General features: G+C 37.1%; 2 protein-coding genes across 4 annotated transcripts in view; one reads left to right on the forward strand and one right to left on the reverse strand.

The window, feature by feature from the left end:
* Nucleotides 1-2629, forward strand: part of DIS3 (DIS3 homolog, exosome endoribonuclease and 3'-5' exoribonuclease) — a 19793-nt gene extending 17164 nt beyond the window's left edge. Inside the window, exons 20-21 of the mRNA XM_064408590.1 lie at nucleotides 190-312; nucleotides 2304-2629. Coding sequence (XP_064264660.1) covers nucleotides 190-312; nucleotides 2304-2393 — 213 coding nt within the window. The 3' untranslated portion in view covers nucleotides 2394-2629. The remainder of the gene's footprint in view (nucleotides 1-189; nucleotides 313-2303) is intronic.
* On the reverse strand, nucleotides 2583-19842 carry BORA (BORA aurora kinase A activator). 3 transcript variants are annotated; one of them, XM_064408599.1, is made up of 13 exons: nucleotides 19686-19842; nucleotides 18946-19116; nucleotides 17771-17877; nucleotides 15368-15413; nucleotides 13894-13975; nucleotides 13284-13349; nucleotides 12480-12536; nucleotides 10752-10969; nucleotides 9309-9462; nucleotides 7658-8256; nucleotides 7163-7294; nucleotides 5516-5693; nucleotides 2583-2721 (listed from the first exon to the last, which is right to left on the reverse strand). In XM_064408599.1, the coding sequence occupies exons 2-13, from the start codon at nucleotides 19099-19101 to the stop codon at nucleotides 2708-2710; spliced, it is 1809 nt and encodes a 602-aa protein (XP_064264669.1). In that variant the 5' UTR covers nucleotides 19102-19116; nucleotides 19686-19842; the 3' UTR covers nucleotides 2583-2707. The 3 variants fall into 3 exon arrangements, with proteins under 3 accessions (XP_064264669.1, XP_064264668.1, XP_064264666.1); XM_064408598.1 differs by lacking the exon at nucleotides 19686-19842 and adding an exon at nucleotides 19468-19608; XM_064408596.1 differs by lacking the exon at nucleotides 19686-19842 and having other exon boundaries at nucleotides 18946-19454.
* Between the last annotated feature and the right edge of the window lie 34 nt (nucleotides 19843-19876).

Raw genomic sequence — 19876 nt, forward strand, 5'->3', positions numbered from 1 at the left:
CTGATTATGTAATTAGTTACTGCATAAAAATGCATGTATCACATGTTACAATACTGAATATTCACTATAGTAAGTTTTGGTTTATTTTATTTACATGTAACAGTGCTATTTTAATACAAAGGTATTTATTTGTATAAAAACATTGGCTGTTGCAATTAGTGAGTATTTATAAAAAAATTGAACTTTCAGGTGCCATCACTTACTGTGGAAGACACAACATTACATGTATTTGATAAAGTTAAAGTGAACATTATGTTAGATGATTCCAACATTCAACATCAGAAAATGCGGATGGTCTTGGTAGAACCCAAGGTAAGGCACAAATTTCTTAGAATCATATTATCCTTCAGTAATTTTAAAAAATCATCATGTGGTAAAATTGAAATTTACCAGAAGAAAAAACATAATTTAGCAGCAGCTTGTAATGATTGCTCCATATCCACTCTCAATAAAACACAGGTCTGCCTTCACTGGCTGTTGAAAATAATACAATCCTCTAAATTAAACTTCTGTTCTGGGCCCATCAGGATGTTTCCACTGTTGGGAATTATGATGATTGCTGAAGTAATGTATTGAATTTCACAGCTCTGTAATCAAATGTCCCTCTGAAAATCTGCCAAAATTCAGTAGGGTGTTCTCTTTACTCCAGTGAACTACAATCTAACTGTGATTGGGTGGCTCAGCTCTGTATAATTGCTGGGTGTAAATGGCAGTTCTTACAACTCCCACAATATAAAAATTCTCTCTTTATAATGTTGTAAGAACTGTAATGTCCTAATAACTGTCTCTAGTCTCAAGACTTTTCAGTTCTAGTTTCTCTGTGCATTTGGGACACAGGGAGCTTCACTTGCTCTCATACTTTAGGCCTGAATAAATATTTTGCATGACTTTACAAAATCGTGCTTGTAGAGTAAGGTACATGTAACTTTCTTGATAAACAGACAGTTGCATCAGTTGAGTATCCTTGTCACAGAGGAAAAAAAAAAGAATCCAAAATAAGCAAGAGCTTCTTTCTGCTTATACAGTCAAACATGATTAATTTTTTCCTTGAGAAATCACATAAATATATCATGTTCCAAACACATGTAAATACATTCTGATCTTCAGGCTGTTGTATGAGTTTGAATCATAGAATGTTTTGGGTCACAAGGACCTTTAACGATCATCTAGTTCCAATTCCCTTGTCATAGGCAAGGACACCTTTCATGACATCAGGTTGCTCAAAACCCCATCCAACCTGGTCTTGACCACTTCCAGGGATGGAGCATCCACATCTTCTCTGCAAAACCTGTTCCAGTGCCTCAACACTCAAAATAATTTTTTTTTTCTTAAAACCTAAACTAAACCTACCCTCTTTCAAGTGGAAGCAGGGGAAAGCCATTCCCTCCCTTTCCTGTCACTGGATGATGCCCTTGTGAAAAGTACCTTGTGTAGGCACCCTTTGTAGGCTCCCCTTTCAGGTCCTGGAAGGCTGCTCAAAGGTCTCCCTAGAATTTCTTCTCCAGGCTGATCACCCCCAACTCTATCAGCCTTTCCTCACAGGAGAGCTGCTTCATTTAGCCCTCTAATAATTTTTGTAGCCCTACTGTGGATTTGGTCCAGCAGGTCCACATCCTTTCTCTGCTGGGACCCCAGAGCTGGATGCAGCACTGCAGGTGGGGTCAGAATCCCCTCCCTATCCCTGCTGGCCACGCTGCTTTGGATGTGACCCAGGACATGTTTGATTCTCTGGGCTGTGAGTGCACACTGCTGGCCATGTTCAGTCTTTCATCCACCAGCACCTCCAAGTCCTTCCCGGCAAGGCTGTTCTGATCTGTCCATCCCTCACCCTGAGGTGAATCTCTGATTTCAAAAATGGGGACTAGACAATATAAAAACTGTAGCAGAGAGGAGCCTGTGTGTTCTGTTGTGCATTCAGATGCTGAGCTGCCCTCTGCTTGTGCTCACCAACTTTAGCTTGTCAAGAGCTTCTGTTGAGGCCATGACTCCAGTCTGAGGGACACTTTGAAAACAGACACAGAGTAAGGCTAATGCAAGCTCATGGTTGGGGTGCTACCAACCTGCTGGCTTTCTCAGGAGGGGTGCTGTTGCTTCTCTTTGCCTTTTTCAGCTTTTATTTCAGGTGAGTGTTCTACCTATGATTGTTCTGAGATGGTAAACACTCTTTTAGGTGATTGTCTAAATCAGAAGTTTGTGATATTGACAGAGTGTCTGTAAAAGGTCTCTACAAGTAAACTCAAGTTTTACTAGGATAGCAAAAATTGAACAAAAATGTTCTGACTTCTGTTTTTTTCTTACTGTAGATATTGGGAAATGATACGTGTGCAAGTCTCTCTGCAGAGGCCATCAGCAAGGATGAACCAGAGAAAAAGAAAAAGAAGCTACAAAAATAGCTGGATGTAAAAGTTAAGAAGAAATCACAAGTACTTGCATTTACATATTTTTCCCTATGGGCAAAAAAATGCTAGAAGCAGGTTTTGTTTACTTTTTAAATACACATTTTAATAATCTGTAAAGAATTTTTTAAGCTACTTTTTTATGACTATGAATGCAGAACAAATTTTAAAATCATGTATATCTACACCTTTGTCCTGTGGGTGAAAATAAATATTTCTGCAAAGTGAAGAAATTATTGTAGAGTTTCTTGTTAATAGTCTTAAGGAAGGTTTGAGAGTTTGATAGAAGTCAGCATTTCTGTGCATTCTCTTTAGCACCTCAGAACTGAAAGAAGTAATTGAACAACAGAGGTATTAAAGAAATGTCTTTATTCTGTTTCACCATTCAATTTACAATTAGACATGTTAAATGACTCTCATTAAAACTACTGATATTAAGTTAATGTAAACAATGACCGTTTTGTGCAATGTGTGCCAACCAATGCATTAAGAACTACTACAGAAACAGAATGGTCAAGTGATTTCCATCACAGGTAATTTGCACAGCAGGTTTCTTCTACAAATCAATCATACAAACATAGTAAAAAAATAGGCATGTTTCCATAAAATAAATATTTCCCATCTAACTGAAGACTACAAAACAGGACAAAAAAATACAGGCAATCCAGGTGGGGGCATCCTTAATCACTTCTCAGATTCACCCATTTCTGCTCTTATTCTTCTATTAGCTTTAAGAAAATACTAATACAGGATAAAATTAAGTACTTTAGGGATTGCTTTTTTTACTTGTGAATACTTCAAAAGCCTCTGATCATTTAACATATTATGAAAATAATCAAAAAACTTAGTTAAAAAGTAAAACCAAATCTTAAATTACACATGTAACTCAGAAAAATTCATAAACACTTAATAATTTGGGCTACCCTCCTTAATGTTCATTAAATTTACATTATTATTTTAGTAATCACAATTGCAAAAATAAATCCTTTGTACAGAACTTTCAATTGATTGTTGTTAAAATTATAATGAGAAACAGAAATGACACAAGGTCATATGTAACTTTTAAATCTCAGAGAAGTTGTATCCTGCTTTTGAGTGACAAAACTTAGAAGCTAAAGCTAAAATATTTTGAAGGCCCTGTTCTATAAAATTTGTTTTCCAGAAGTTCATCTCCTACTTTTAACCAAATTCATTCCTTAACAGTTATCAATTCAGTGTATTTCCAGCTTCCAGTAGAGCACTGTTTGAAGATAATGAAACAGCTAATATATGACACTAGGTTCCATTACTCTCAATCCCACATGCATTACAGAAACAGTGATTAAAACTGATGCAGAAGTAAAAATAATGCACATCATGTTTGCTCATAAGATTTCTAAAGTAAATTTTTTAGTATTTATTTTTGCAATGTGAGAACTACACTCAAGTGATGCAGACAGATGTTTCCCTTTTTCTCAAATTTGCTTTTCAGAAAGCCTTCACTAGGAAATTATTAATGAAAGTATTTCAGGAACTGTTTCATTCAAACACCACACAACTCTCAGGTCTACTACACTGATTTTAATGCCAAAGGATTCTGTTCACACCTTCCCTTTTAAGATTTTTTTTTAAATGCTATTTTGCATTCAAATTTAGATCTGACCAATAGGTTTCAGGCCTAGTGTGCCAATAGCTGCTCATCAGCCACCATCTGTCACTTTGGTACAAACTTTTCTGTGGGTTGTGGCACAGAACAGAAAGCAGAACTTAAATTCAGTATCCTGGGACATCCTTGCTATGAAAAGAGAGGAAGACTTCTTCACCTGGAACACTGGTGAATGGACTTCTCTTTTTCATTAATCCAATTAAGTTCACCAGAGCTCTACATAAACAGAGCTCTGAAATACCAGATAAATCCCTTATCTCTTCTTTCCCTCTTGGTCATTAGGGCCACAAGATTACCATATGGATTTTTCCCTCTATTTACATTTATTAAATTCCAGAAGGTTCTTTTAAACAAATACAAGCAAATTCAGCTAAATCTGATTTGATTATACAAAGGGAGTTCTTGGCTTCTGACACCCCCCCCATGCCCCATACTCCATTATTTTAATTAACTGATGGTTTTCTTGAAAGGATCAAAGGTTTGCTTTTTGGTAATAAATGGCACGCAAAAGTTAAATTATTTTTTAAAAGATTTATCTAAGTATTTTGGTAATTTCTATAAGCAACATAATTATACTAGGAATGAAGAAAGGCTACACCATTTTCTTAGTGGTAGTACTGAGTCAAATGAATCTTACTGCACCTTTTTAGGTTCCTTCCAAAGAGTACCAGGGCATCAATTTGGACACAGTTGTTCTTCAGAGACACTGGTAGTGTCAGCTGATCAACTCCAAGTTTAGTACTAATACAATTACCAAAGCAACAACACTATCTTTTAATTTTAAGGTAACCAATAATACATTTTACTTAAACCTAACTAACATTACAGATTTCTGTCAAGCCAAGGAAAAAGCTGTTCAGAGAACTACTAAGCAGCTTCTTCTAACATAAAGTTCATTTTATACTTCTAAGATAACTAAACTTGGCATTTGCTCTCATCACACCCCAGCAGTTCACTTCTGTCCAGTGACTTAGTTTTGGTACGAGTGGTAGTATTTATGAAGCCACACAATATTTCTGGTTGGAGAAAAGCAAACCAAAACCAGACTAATTACCCATTCCACTTTTTCTTTCCCACAAAGAAAAATGTACCTCATGCCTTTAGGAGGGACAAATCTTAAAATGTAAGTGATTTTGCAGTTATACTGTTTCCTATGCAAGTTATCCTAGGCTGCTCATGGAATCCACCCTAGTCACAGAGGGAATACAATTCTGAAAAAAAAACCCTGTTGTTTCTCTGTACCAAATGTAGACACTTTAATTTTCAAAAAGGATCACTTAATGATGCTAATAAATTTCTTAATAAGACCTGAAAAATCCCACATTATTTAAAAACTCCCTTAATATATACCAAACAGTTCATTACATTTGCATTAGAAAAGCAAAATAGTATATATAATCCAGGTAATTGAGGTCATATGTATAAAAATTTATTACAAACCACAGATTAAGTTCTCCATCAGAAAACTACATACCACTTTTGTGAAATCCCTGAACTTGATTCTCATTTTTATGTTTCCAAGCAGAAATGTTGCAAGTTGCATTTTGACCAAATACTGTGCTATGTGTTTTGGCTTTTTGAAAACAGGATTGCTTCTCTGGAGATTTTGTTCTCAGCAACTGATTGTCCTTATGGCTTAAAACAGAGCACTCCTAGGTGAATAAGAAAAAGTTAGTTTTAAAACTGTTTTAACAGAAATTCTCCAAAAGAAACAACATCCAAGATCACTAACTGCAAATCTCAATATACTAAGTACCTTAAGTACCAACTCTACGCTTCTGAAATGACAAAGAAATGAAGTAACACATCTTCTCTGCACAGACCTTTGAAACATGCTGTCTGCAAGAACTACCTCATTTCAAGGGTTCACGTGAATGTCTGAATGACCCTGACTTGAGTCTTTCAGCCAGCAATGTCTGTGTTTTTTTCTTTTCGTTCCCCAGGGATTTTCAGTTGTAAGAACTGAATGAAGCACTTAATGCCTTCATACTTTACTCCTAATCTAAAATGCAAAATTTGGCTTAGTCAGGACCCAGCAGTTCAAGGACTAACAGTGGGAAAAGGCATCTGCATGACATTGGCAACTCCTTCTAGGACGGGTTTGATACTGGACAAGTGATTCTGGCAAGTACATGCGCACATAAAATCCATGTCCAACAGAGTGACTGGGGCAGGAACTTAGATGAGTATTTTTAGAAGTAAATGACAAAATATCTGTTGTTCTTGTAAGGGTGCATTTGTCCTCGTCTTAAATGAACAGTTTAAAATTCGGTATCAGTGGTCTGTAAGACATCATCAGTCAGCATTTCCCCTTGGCAGGGAAGTGGCTTTTAGCATGTCACATCCAGAAGTGAAGTCAGGCTGAATGGGTTTGAGTTTTTTTTATAATCTGGTACTAATGGTCAGTACTGTCTCCCTCCCCTTGAAGGACTTTCAAGACACAGCAGACCATAAACTACTAAGTGTTTAGCATCATGTGACCACAATTACTGAGAGGAGATGATCTTTGCTCTCTTCTCCATAGAAACTAGCCTTGCTTCCAAGTCTCTGGAAGAAGTAGAACTCTTTCCTATCAGTCACAAGATTAAGGGGTTGGGAGCTTTGCTAGATACGTATTATCATTTGTAATGTGTTTTTCAGATAGATCCTCAAAGGGCTTGTATAAAGACTGTACCCATGCAGAAAGTTCCCCACCAAGTCAGCATGCCAGGTATAGTCTAGAACTCAATGCTAAGTTTATAAAAATTAGCAGCAGACAATTTTTCTCCAGAAATGTCCGTCTCCACAGACACATGTTTAAAACTTGGCAATAAATGAAGCAGCAACAACAGAAGAAACAAAAATTACAGACTACAAGTGTCATGAACAGCCTCACTACTACTCTTCATGCATATACCTCAGTTTCCTTCAAAACAGCCTTTGCTTTTATCATAAAACATTAATTTTTTTGCCAGTTTAAGATATTTGTCATACATTTATTCAATATAGTCTCTGAACCGACACTACATTAACATCTTTATTATCATCTGACAGTCTCTCCCCTCAGGCTCGCTGAAACCAAATAAAATGGGGAACGAATGCTTTAGATGAGAAGCTTATCATTTTTAATCACAACTCCTACCTTTGTTCTAAGCAGCTGAGATTTATTCTGAAACACAATAGTGTTCAAATCATTCTCTCTGCAACTGTTTTCAGCCCCTGCAGTATCCATAATGCTATTTCCACAAGTCTGTGTATTGTAACCACTGTCCACCTGAAATCAAAGAGCAGAGCTTGAAAAATGTACTATCACTTAACACAACTAAATCCCTCAGATACCTGGTATGATTTGCATTTGATTAACAGAACTTAATCCAACAAACTAACTATAACCAGTTAGTAACAAAAGTAAACTGTAAACAGGTCTGTCAGCATTCGTTTGGATTAACTTAAATATACTAATGTACACAGCAACACAAAAATAATTGCTATGCTAACTCCACCGAAAGAGGGGATAAAGGGAAGGGATAAAAGTCACAATACCACATCCAATAAGAGAAAATAACAATTACTTCCAGATTAGTATATATATGTTGAGCTCAGTTTTTTACAGAGAAGCCAAAAATTATATTTTTACCTGAATACTACTGTTGTCACAAGGAATTGCACTGCTTTCTGCAAGAGGTGACATGCACATGCGAGAGCTTTCGATACTGAAAGTAATGCCTGTCATAAAGCTGGTCATTGGTGCGCTGCTACTGCCAATTGTTTCTTTCATCCAAGTGTTTTCCTCTGACACTTCAGCTGCATCAGCCATGTCTACAGTATTATTTTCCTTTAAGCCTTCTATATCCTGAAATGATGGCAACCTTTGGTGACAACCTTCTGAGTGATCTGGTGCAATAGACACAGTTGTCACCACAAGATGTGTACCATGTGCAAAAGTATCACTGTCTTCCTGATGTAGGTTTATTCCTTTATCCATTTCTGGGAACCGAGCTTCTGCTGGAGAAGTGTTTTCCTTGTCTTCCTCATCCTCACGATTCTCAACTGCAATTGGTATTCTAATGACAGAAGTCTGATATTGGGCAGTTCCTCTACAGGCTCCAAGTCTCATAGGAGAGCAATTTTTAATTGGAGAACAACCATCTATGTAAGGACTTCTTGTACTTGGGGGTGTCATTCTATTTGAGGAAGAAGGAATATCTGGAGAACGAAATGTAAATTTTCTTTGGTCTGAAAAAAAGGGCAAAGTTTAGCTTCACCTGATATCTGATAGAAAAACTCATCATTCTCAAAGCCCTGCAGTCCACTGAATAATTTATGGCCAACTACAGAGTATTTCACTGACTGTTGCCTCCCAACCCAACCAAACAAGCAACCCCCAAACCACCATCCATATATTTCAGCTACCATGGTAAAGGCAAGGTCTTATCCCTCCAAATTTCTTTTCTTTGACATGATTTTCTGTATTGGAGACCTTGTATTTTTAAATATCATTACTATACAGTATTCAAAGGGAAATGGGTGAAGGCTGGTTAGTGTAGTCCATTTGTCCCCTATTCGTTTTTTCCTAAATGAATGTCAATACAAAATCTATAGGCATTTAAATTTTTGGTAGCAATGAAATATAAGATCAAACAAGTGAGAAAACACCTGTGCAACCTCCATATAAAATGGTGTAAAATACCATTAATTAAAATGTGTAAAAGTCATGTATAAATATGTATAACCATGCCAAATCTGTATAATCATGTATAAACAAGGCTTATGTCTTACTAGGTATGGACACAGCATGAAACAGTGACATTTTCTAAAGCAATGAGGACATAAAGTGTTTGTGATTTCTTCTTTAGTCATTTCACTTCAAATAATCTTCATGATGGCATGATTTGAAAGCTCAAGCTGAACATTCTTTGCCTATTGATATTAAAATGCTTCAGGCTGGCCCAAATCAGAATTGTAACCTGACTAAATTGAGGCATGTGGCTTTAAAACCCCTCCTACACTAGATTAAATTAACCCTTTTAACTTTCTTCATTCTTATTGGGTCTCAATGCCTTCTGAAATATTTTCTCTATGCAAGCATATACGTTTCATTGTTTCACATATTTCACTGCTGAACAGAATATGTGTTATACAGCAGACCGCTGGTCTGCCAAGCACAGAAACTCATCTCCAAACAAACTCATCTCCAAACAGAAAAACGTTCCAATAAGAATTTAGAAGGTTTTACAACAAAAATGTATTACTCAAGATAGACTAATACATATACAATTAAACCATACCTGAGAGTGGTGTTTTTCTTATGTGAAAAGCAATTGGTGAAAAAGCCGGAGAACCATTAGGTGCTGGAGACCCCTCTGGAAATGGGGGACTGGTTATACTTCCCAGACTATAAGCTCTTGTTCCTCCCTGAATAGGACTTGATGAAAACTGACCCTTCAGAATGAAAAAAAAATAATCAAACCCACAGAGCATTATTTTAATAATGTAAACTGTGGCTAATATGTATATATAAAATTGTTCTAAATAAAATGCTTAATATGGCAGCACTGTGAAAGGCCAACCGTTTGCAATGACAATCTCTAGTTTAGCTTAAATACTCCAATTGCAGCTCTTCCCCTGGACCTTATACCTCCACACAGGGGAAAAGAGCAATGGACACAAATGGTCACCTAATACCAGCTAGGACTATTTCATCCACTATACTTAAGAACAATGAGAAATGTAAACAGAGAATTAATGCTATCTGTGTATCTAGTCAAGTGTTTAATCTAAATTTCTTACTCATATCACTGCAGATGAAAGTCAGCCACTACTTCTATTTTTATATATTCCAATTTACTTAATTCAGCAGTAGCTACAGAAGTGTTTCTCTTTAAGAGAATGACCTTGCTTAAGACTATCATGCAAATAAACCAAAAAAACCCAAGAAAACCCTAACCAAACAACAACAACAAAAACCCCCAAAAACCAACAACCAAACAACAACAAAAAAAAACCCCACAATACACCCAGCCCCTCACCCACCCATCACTTCTGGCACTATAATTATACTGTAGGAATTCTTTACTAGGTTACCTTTTTTTTAAGCTACACTATCCTAGTGTAGGTAGGTTTTTTCCATGCACTTCAAACGACCACACAGATGAAAATACATCACCTAAACCACTTTAGCTATGTCCACATGGGGATATGGTTCATCTTGTTTAATTTAAAAAATGGACATTTCATTCTGTGTTCTAATAAATGTCTATTCATCTGAAAACTGGCCAATAGGAAAGAAAAAGGCATATTTAGCACTGCACTTCAAAGATCCACAAGTCATTTCTTTCACTATAAATGAGCTTATGAGATTTAAAGGAAATATAATTATACCACATGTTCATATCAACTGTTATTATAGGCAGCAATTCATGGATTTAAACAGGACTTTTTTTGTAGACACATTTTATGGGGAAAAAAAAGGTTTTAACATGCTTTCAGCAAGTCTTTTTTATGTTTTAATTCCTACTCCCTTTTCATAACAAAATTAAAACATAATTCCCAATACAAAAGAATAGCAGCATAACAAAATAATTTGAAATAATAAAAAGTCAGTAATACACTCTTTTAAGACTTTTGTGCACATATTTTTTTCAGAATTTGAAAAAAAAATAACCCAAGTAAAAGCCCAAAGTTTTAGTCTAACTCCTACTCTCACCCAGCCTACAAAACAGGCTACTTACTGAACTAGATGTGTCCAGAGGGCTTCTGCACCGGACTGGAGATAATTCTATGGAACAAAGCACTCCAAGTGGCTGACTACCACATGGACTATGCAAAGAAGGGGACAAACATGCAGATACATTCCCATTTTCTTCTAAAAACAGCTTTCTTCTGAGTGATGAAGAGCTTAGATTTTCCTGAGACTGATCTGCAAATTCATCAGTTCTAAAATATTCACCTAGAAATGTGGGGGAAAAATTGTTTCCAATACGAATGTAGGAAAAAAATACAATCAATTACAGAGACATATATAATTAAATTAAAACATTTAATCTAATTTAGCAATACAGCAACTAATTAATCTGTTTAGGCACCTATCCCAAGGGATTGCTTGTCATCCCTACAAAAGTCACCTCTGTCTACTAAGGGTCATTCTACTTCTGCCTATCATCCCTTAATACTAAAGTCTGAATTGAAAAAAAAAAATTGGTTTCTATCTACTTACTGATATTTCACCAGAAATGTACTATTATTCCTTTTATCTGAGCTGTCAAACTGGGATTATTTTACTATCCAGGCAAACCTAGACTCTTTTTCAGGTCTTCCATACACTTTAATGGTCTTCATGATAGATCCAGAGGCAAACCAGATTAGAATTGAAGAAAGTAGTTCCTGTTTACAGCAGGAAAGCACAAACTAAGACCCATTAAAATATGCTCAGATTACCAGATTATTTTAGATTTTTTTTCCTCTTGCTCTAGTCTAGTTGGATATTCCCTGTAGGAGAAATGTTTCATGAAATCCCAAACTATGTATTGATGGAAGCATTTGTTAAGACAAAAAACAAAGGCAATAAATATGTTTTGCTGGCCCCCAGTCATAGTTCTGAATTTCAGCACTGGGATAGGAACATGCAGCCAAAATGCTGAGAGGGCTGTACCCAGTTCCCACCTAGGAGCTGTAAGATCAGGCCCTTGCAGCCCCCTTGCCTGAGAAGGTGGTAGCAATTACTCAATGCAGAACTTACAGTCAGACAGTTAATTTGGACTCCTGCCTCCTCACCCAGCAGTCATGGCTTTTTTGCCACCACACAACTTCTAGTCCCCACCATGGTTTCAGGTTACACTAAAGACAGAGTTACAGCTCAGCTTTACTCAAGGCAAGACTGGGCTTTGAGACTTCTGGCTGGCATCTGTACAAACAGCTCTGGTAAGACAAATTACTGCTCTGTTTGGGAGATGCACAGGCTATCTAGAATCACAGAGCATCCTGAGTTGGGACACAGGATCACTGAAGTCCAGCTCCTGGCCCTACACAGGACCTCCCAAGAGTCACACCACGTGCCTGAGAGCATTGGCCAAATGCTTCTTGAACTCTGTCAGGCTGGTGCTGTGACCACTTCCCTGGGGAGCCTGTTCTGTGCCCAACCATCCTCTTAGATCCAACCTAAGCCTCCCCTGACACAACTTCACGCCATTCCCTCAGGTCTTATCACTGGTCACCAGAGAAAAGTGACCAATGCCTGTCCCTTCTCTTCCCTCATGAGGAAACTGTAGAGGGCAAAGAGGTGATCACCTGCAGGCAGAACCATTTCCAGACATGCAGTAACTGTCTATTGAGAATACATACTTAGAACTTTCATTCATACATTTCGTTTTCAGTATTTCACAAGACAAACCCAGCCAACAATAAAAACCAAGTTTTCTATTTAGACATTCATAATTAAATTTAGATATTACATGACATACCTAGTATTTTCTCTAAATTAAAATCCACTGGCAAAGACAGTACTGTCTGACAAGCAGCTGCAACGAATAAAACCAATAAAATTAGCTTACAGTGACCTTTTACCAAAGCTGTAGAAACAAAAATTCACTTTCAAATTGCACTGCAATTAAGGTATTTCAATTACAGTTGCAATAAGGAAAAGCGTTAATTAAAGTACGATTCTGATTTGACAACATTGCATGCAGCACACTAGGCTTAGAGATAGAAACCCAAGAGTTTTAAGAATGCCTCTCTAGAGGCTTTTATGTTAACTGAGAAGACAGTTCTCTGAAGAAAGAAAGGATTCAAAAGGAAGCAGCAGAAAAATAAAAACACCTTGGGGAAAAACAGTAACTATTTATCTAAAATGATGCAGTTTAAAAGATGTATTAGGATTTCTGATATTTACTTGGCATAGAAAATAATCATGATTCTCTAACCCAAAACAAGCCAACCTATTAAAGATTTTTCAAAACTGTAATTTACTTGTAAATCTGAAGCTCATATTCACTTTTTAATCCAGAAAAAGTACAGAGACTGAGTTGGAAAAAATGCATTCCACAGTCTACAGTGGACTTATTTTTTTACTTGAAAAAATGCAACAGAGTATAACAGAATTAAATTTCTATGAGAAATGGATATTAAAATTAATAGTACCATACAATTAAAGAAAAACTATTTCTACAATAACACAAACAAATAATTTGCTTCTTAAATTTAATATCCATTGAAAATGGGTTTTGTTCAGAGAAAGCCTGTAATTTTAGGCATTGCCTTTTACTCACCATTGCTTTTCCCAGGCTGCAAGCTCAGCCGTCTTCCAATTGGAGAAATGTTATTTATATCTATGGCTGGAAAACACAGAACTTAAATTTAAACATGCACTGCACATAGTTTTGAAATGTAGCAACATTAAGTTAGAATACTTAATACAACCAAACAAAATTACTGCATCCATGTTTGGAAGAGATTAGAAAGGAGTACTGAGAAAAGGTTACCATGATAGCTATCAAGAGAATTTCAGCATGTTTCTATTCAAAAAAAGTTTAGTGAAGCAGCATCAAAATTGCCCAAAACGTTGTCTCCTCCTGTCTCTACATGACACAGATTTAAAACAAACTAAACAGGCTGTGTTCAAGTAAAACACATTTCCAGAAAATCATTCAGTCTGGACTGGAGAAAGGTGAAGATACACTTCAAATTTTTTATTCAGATGAAGAACCCATTGAACTATTTTCTTTCACCATTCACTTTACCAGATTTCAGATTATGCCTTATGTTCTCTGCCCTTAAAGTGGTTCTTAAAATTTAAATTGAGCTTGAAAAAAAAAGTTATGCTTGATAAATTCTCTAAAAGCTGTATTAATTTTGGGTGGACACACAAAAGCAACTTACATTTAGTTGAATTAAACTGAGAAACTTGCTTGCCTTCATGTTCAGTCCAAGGAGAAGGAACTATGAGTTTTTTTGTGAAAAACTGGAGTAGAATAAAAACAAACCATCTCAGCACTTTTTAAAATTTTCAACTTTAAATTTAGACTAGTACCCTGAACAATAAAAAAAAAAGGTAGAACATTTCATTATTTTAGGCCCAAAGAGATTAAAGAAAAAACAATTTTATTTGAAGACCCCTATGTTCTTTATGACCCATAGCACCTCAGATCCCTCAAGTGTACAGAGTGAAAACTATACACAAGTTCCTTTAAACAGTAATTACTCATTTTAAAAATTGGACTGTTACTACCATGCCTCTTGCACAGTTGTTTAAAAAGAATTAGTTTTAAATTTTCAGTTTGTTAAGTTTTATTTTGACAATTGAGCTATTTCACAGAAGTGACAGACACTGCAGTAACAGTGATAAACCAAAGCTTTTTGGCAACATTATTATCATCAGTGTATTTGGCTAAACTGGTTAGTGGTGAAACACTTTTGAGTACTGGCATCTGTGAACCAGAAACTGTCTACCATCACAGCTGTACTGGGAAACACCCTGATGCTGAGGAGACAAACACTATTACAAAGCTTCAAGAAATACATGGCAAATCCTGTTCCCAAATAAATGCAAGACTCAAAGTAAATGAAAAAACCTCAGCTTGAAATACGCAGCTATTAAAGGTATAATTTTTATCAGAGACAGGGTTTCAAGCTGTTCAGCTGCATAATCCATTAGGTTATATCTCACAAAGAGGAAATACCCATTTTAATGCAAATTTAGAACAACAGAGCATCTTAGCTGCAGATCAACTACACAACTCCTTTATGGAATCATGAAACATTTTTTGTTTGTAGAGACAGAACTGATAGACCTGCCTATCAGAGACTTATTTTTTTTTATTGAAAATAACATTGAAGATTTCTGTAGTGAAAGAATTTTAAACATTTTAAACACTTCATTTTTCCTTCTCTGCTAGCCAAATGAATAGTGAACAAAATGAAAAATGGATGGGAAAATACAAGCTAACAGAATAAAGTCTTCCATCCAATAAACCAGACTTTAGAAGGGGAAAAAAAAAATCACACAAATTCTCCAATATTTCAAAACACGCACTATCACTCCAGCTGTTACTGTAGACCCCCAATTCTCAATCATTGTTTCTAACCTGAAGTTAATAAGAGTTATATTACAGGAACATTACCCCTAGCCAAGAAAAACAAAAGAAAGAAATCACTTGTTTTGAACTACATGTGTCTGAAAGAAGAGGGAAAGAAAAGGAGTGTGTGGATCCCGGCTACAACTGCAAGGGATGAGGGTGCAAAATTACTTTCTTGCTGAAATATAATAGGCTTCTGGGTTTTGAAATCCTGTAAAAAATGTGAATCTTTTCTGTAGACAAATCAGTATTTGACAGATAGCATGAAGTTTTATTACCTCCTCAATAGCTTTTTGCCTTCTGTCTTCTGTCTCCTTATCAATTCTAAGTAACAAATGAAAAACAACTCAATTATCAAAACCATCACATAAGCAGAAAAATATGTAAAGTCCAGCCATATAATAATTTATAGATGCTCAAGAGGAACTTTATAAATTAAACTGCACTAAACCCTATATCTTATAATGTTTTTACTCTTACATGCAATGATCTCATACATTAATTTAGAAATGTAAATCACTTCTCAATTCAGTTGACTTGAAAAACATTTGTACCATTTAGAAGTACATAATGGCAAAAATTCTTTTTACTCAGCATGTCTGGACAAAAACTCAATCATAACTGATCTTCCAAAATAATTTCCAAAAAATGTATTTTACTATGGAAATTCACATGAGATTAGACTTGCACTATAAAACCAAGCAGACTAAAAAGCTGAGCTGTAAGGAATTAAAGGGCAACTGAAAACACTCCTGGAATTTGCACACTCAAATTCCTGACACAGCCCACTTTCCCAGCACAGAATTCTCTTTAGTCAAATACAAAGTCTGCCACAGCTTCTTCAGTATCACATTTCAGTTTCTAACAATGACTATATTTCCTTATGCAGCTTTTAACTTAGTTTTAAAAGAAATATTGTAGTTACTTCATGATGTGTGAGATTTATAAATTTATATTTCCTCTAATGGTCACCTTCAAGCCTGACTTTCACTTACTACAGTTTAATTTACTATAAAAATTTTGAAGCTTATAAATGTTCACCATTTTCTTAGCTGAACCACCTAATACTTTCATTCACAGTTCATATTACCCTTGAATAATTTTAGAAATCAGTCAGATAAGAAAGGTATTATTAGATACACAAGCACATATAGATGTGACAAATACATAACCTCTCACAGCTCTCTCTTTTATGCCTATGAGACTTTTAATATAGCTGCAGTGTTTGGACATGCCACCTTCAATTACATCTGCCTACATGATGCTGAAGTGACAGATCTATGGAGGCACTTGCAGAGTTATTGTACCAAAAAAACAAGCATACAATCACTGTGGATTCACATATGTGTATGCACTGAAACATGCAGGCACGAACACAGCAAATCTACACACAGTCAAACTAGCCTCCTTCTAGTCACAGCAGATGATTTAAAAAAAGAATGAACCACAGTGATTATGAAACATTGGGACAGACTGAAAGGACCCACTGGGACACTGCATGTTCAAATCTACAGGCCACGTCACTCATCATCACTGGAACTGTCACCCAAGTAATCTCTAATAAAACTAGCTTGTCTAAGTAAGGTTCCAGAAAAAAATGCAATTAACTCCCTAAAAACATTAGTCTTAAAGCTTTAAAATGTATAAAAACCATTAGTCTGAAACCTACTGGCTGCTACAGGAAGGACAGAAAACATGAAGACCTGGTGATTCAGATAAAGCTGGGGGCAGTACTAGTCCTACAGTATTATTATTATTATTATTATTCAAAAAGAGAGATGCAGGTTCAGTTACACACTAAAGCCACTAAGTTATTTCACAGTATTTTTTATGATGAGGGTGTTGAAATACTAGAACAGATTGCTTGAAGAGGTGGTAGATGACGCATCCCTGGAAACATCCAAGATCAAGGTGGATACGACTGAGCAACCTGATCTAGACAGGACAGGTTCATTATTCTATTCTGCACTACTTCTTGCCTTGAGGAGCAGTTCCTTCTGCAAGTTTGTATCTGAGAAACGTAAAGGGGAGTCTACAGGATTCACCATTGAGGTTCCCCCTGGCTACTGTCACCTGGCACATCATTCTCTACCACTCGCATATTAAATTATCCCTCAAGGTAAGTTCCAAATACCATTACCCACGCGTTTTCCTCATGCAAGTTATTTTCAGAGAAGGGAAAAAAGTTGATATAAGGTTCCCAAACTACTTCAAGTAACTAGTACTGGAACCCCCTCCTTCACATTAATCTATTCTTTTGAAAGAGACTGCTGGGGCTTCCCCAGCTAGTTTCCCTAGCACATCTACCCTTCTGCAGGAGCCCCAGGGACCAAAAAAGCCTCACTATGGAGCATTCTGAGAAAATAAACTGAGTTGTTACAAGGAGAAGAAGAGGTAGCCTGGTAATGATCACTGGCAAGACATTTTCTTGCTTCCACTAGTTTCTTTTTATCTGGCTGTCTTCCAAACTGCAATCAGAGTGGATCAGCAGCTCTTAACATTAAAAGGTAGCAACACAGAGGTAGCCTCATTTAAATATTATATCCACATCATGTAAAAAATTGTGTTAAAAGATTTTAATATAAAGCCCTTAATGCTATGCTGAAATGTTAATAAAGCAAAAGAACAAGTGTTCTAGTATTAAAGATAAGTTAGCTGCGTAAAAACAGATTGTAAGTTACCTAGCACGGCTCAAATACATTCCTTGGCGTCGAATGTCTTCCGAGTCTATTTCCACAGGATTTATTAGAGCAAGCTGATCAATAGACCATCTGAATTTTCCTGGGGTCTAAAGAAAGAAACAGGCATCTTAACGCTTGCTATTCTAAAAAGACAAAAATAAAACCACAGGGCAAATCTCAATGGAACAATACAATCACAGCTTCCATACAGTTTCTGTCTAAAACAATCAGAAGTGTTTCTATTTAAATTGCCTACTCTAAAAAAAGGTAAGTCAGTCAGGCTTCTTATCCTGCTGGTAGTAATATTGCAATGATTAACAACATAATATTAAGTGGAAGGTTACAGCTGGTATTCACAAACTGAGATGTCAGCTTCTTCTCAATTCCTAAACACAGCTCTACTAAAGATACATAACTTGGCAAGAACTTAAATTGCTTCTTCAATCCAAACTGTGGTTCCACAAAAACTCAGTATCCTAACCCAAGTTATCCAAATAATAGAGCAGTCTTCCTTTCACTTCCCATTTCTAAGAGGACCAGAGCTGCAATGCCTGTACATTCTGCAATGTCTCTCTCATAAATGCAATACATAGGACATAACAAAATCTAATTCAGAAACACGAAGGTTCACCCCTTTATTTAAGAAAGAACTGTTCAAATATCTTTGGAAAATTATCTACCAAGTGAGTCTTTTTGGTTTCATTAGCAGATTCACCTCTACTGCTTATCAGAAAATAATTTCAACTGCAAACCAGTCTGAAATTTGCAACGAAAAAAACACAGATACACAAAATCGTTGACTTGAATACACAAACAGCTCACATCATAAGTGCAATTAAAACCAGCCTACTCAGCATCTAAGTAGAAACTGGTTTTCTGTACTGTAAGTAGGACCAGAGCACCACATCCAACAACTGGTCTTTATCTACTTTCTACTGGTTTTAGCACTCAATTGCTAATATCTAAAGACAAAATAAATTTAGGCAGGGAGGAAGACTAAGTGGCAATATTAGTATTTGAAAGCAGCATAGTTCTGTGAAGAGAAGAAACTCCAAATGCCACCAAAGTTCGTTAGCTTGGTACATATGTTGAAGTACACTAAATAAAATACCCTTTTGAATGCATTTGAAAAGATTATCACCATATCTGTACAGTTACAAGTAACTAGATCTTACAGATGAGGATTTCGTTGACTTAAAAACTAAAGGACTGGAAACAATCTGCTCCTGAAGAGTATAATAATCACTGGGACTTTCAAAAGGATTCAGGATTGTGACTCGTCCTGGAGTTTCTGGTGTTATCTGCATTTTAGCTTCTTCTGTATCACCCATAACACTAAGCTATACCTGAAAAACAGGGAGAGCAAAATTAAGGAAAACAAGAAAATTAAGGAAATCGTGCTTTTGACGTTTTAGGGCCACCCTGAAGGCTTTGGGCAGAGAGAAATAATCGTTTTAAGGCACCAGCAACATTTCAAAAACGAAGTTAGCTACGGGTTGGACCTAATGACATAAAGCCGATCAATAAGGCTGGTACGAACAACCGCAGGCAAACAGAAACTACGAAAACGAGTTAAGACAGAACATAAAAAGCGGGATTAAGAAAAGCCAAGCAAACACCCAAACAAGGGCAAAGCAACAAGCAAACAAGCCCAAAATCCACCAAACAAACAAACAAAAAAACCCCGAACTAAGCACCAGAGGTGACCAAGCAGCCCCAGCGGCCGGGCGGCAATAACGCCCCGGGCGGGTCCCGCTCCGCCCGGGCGCTAAAACCGCCCGCCCTGCCCTCAACGGGCCGGGCAGCGCCGGCCACGCGGGGCTCGGCAGCGGGGCACCTCCGGGGCACCTCCGGGGCACCTCCGGGGCACCTCCCGCAGCCCCGGGGCAAGCGGCCCCGCTGAGCCCCTCCTCACGCTGCTCCCCGGGACGGTGCCACCGCGCCGAGCCGCTCGCCGCTCTCCCAAGCCCCGCCGCCGAGGGGGCGATGCCGGGAATGCCGGGTGAGCCGGGAATGCCGAGGACGCGGGCACAGCCACCGGCGCCGTTATCCGGCCGCCGCCGCCAAGCCGCTCCCGCCCCGCCGCGCCGGGCGGCCCTTTAACCA

The sequence above is a fragment of the Passer domesticus genome, chromosome 2 (genome assembly GCF_036417665.1).
Source record: "Passer domesticus isolate bPasDom1 chromosome 2, bPasDom1.hap1, whole genome shotgun sequence".
Lineage (NCBI taxonomy): Eukaryota > Metazoa > Chordata > Aves > Passeriformes > Passeridae > Passer > Passer domesticus.

What these genes read in the sequence shown, in the direction of transcription:
- BORA (XM_064408599.1), bottom strand. Translation starts at nt 19,101, where the DNA reads ATGGGTGATACAGAAGAAGCTAAAATGCAGATAACACCAGAAACTCCA. An exon ending in GGCAAAAAGCTATTGAGGAG is followed by an intron (nt 13,976 to 15,367) that starts GTAATAAAACTT and finishes ATTCTACTCCAG; the next exon opens with TTTTTCACAAAAAAACTCAT. An exon ending in CTCTGGACACATCTAGTTCA is followed by an intron (nt 9,463 to 10,751) that starts GTAAGTAGCCTG and finishes TTCATTCTGAAG; the next exon opens with GGTCAGTTTTCATCAAGTCC.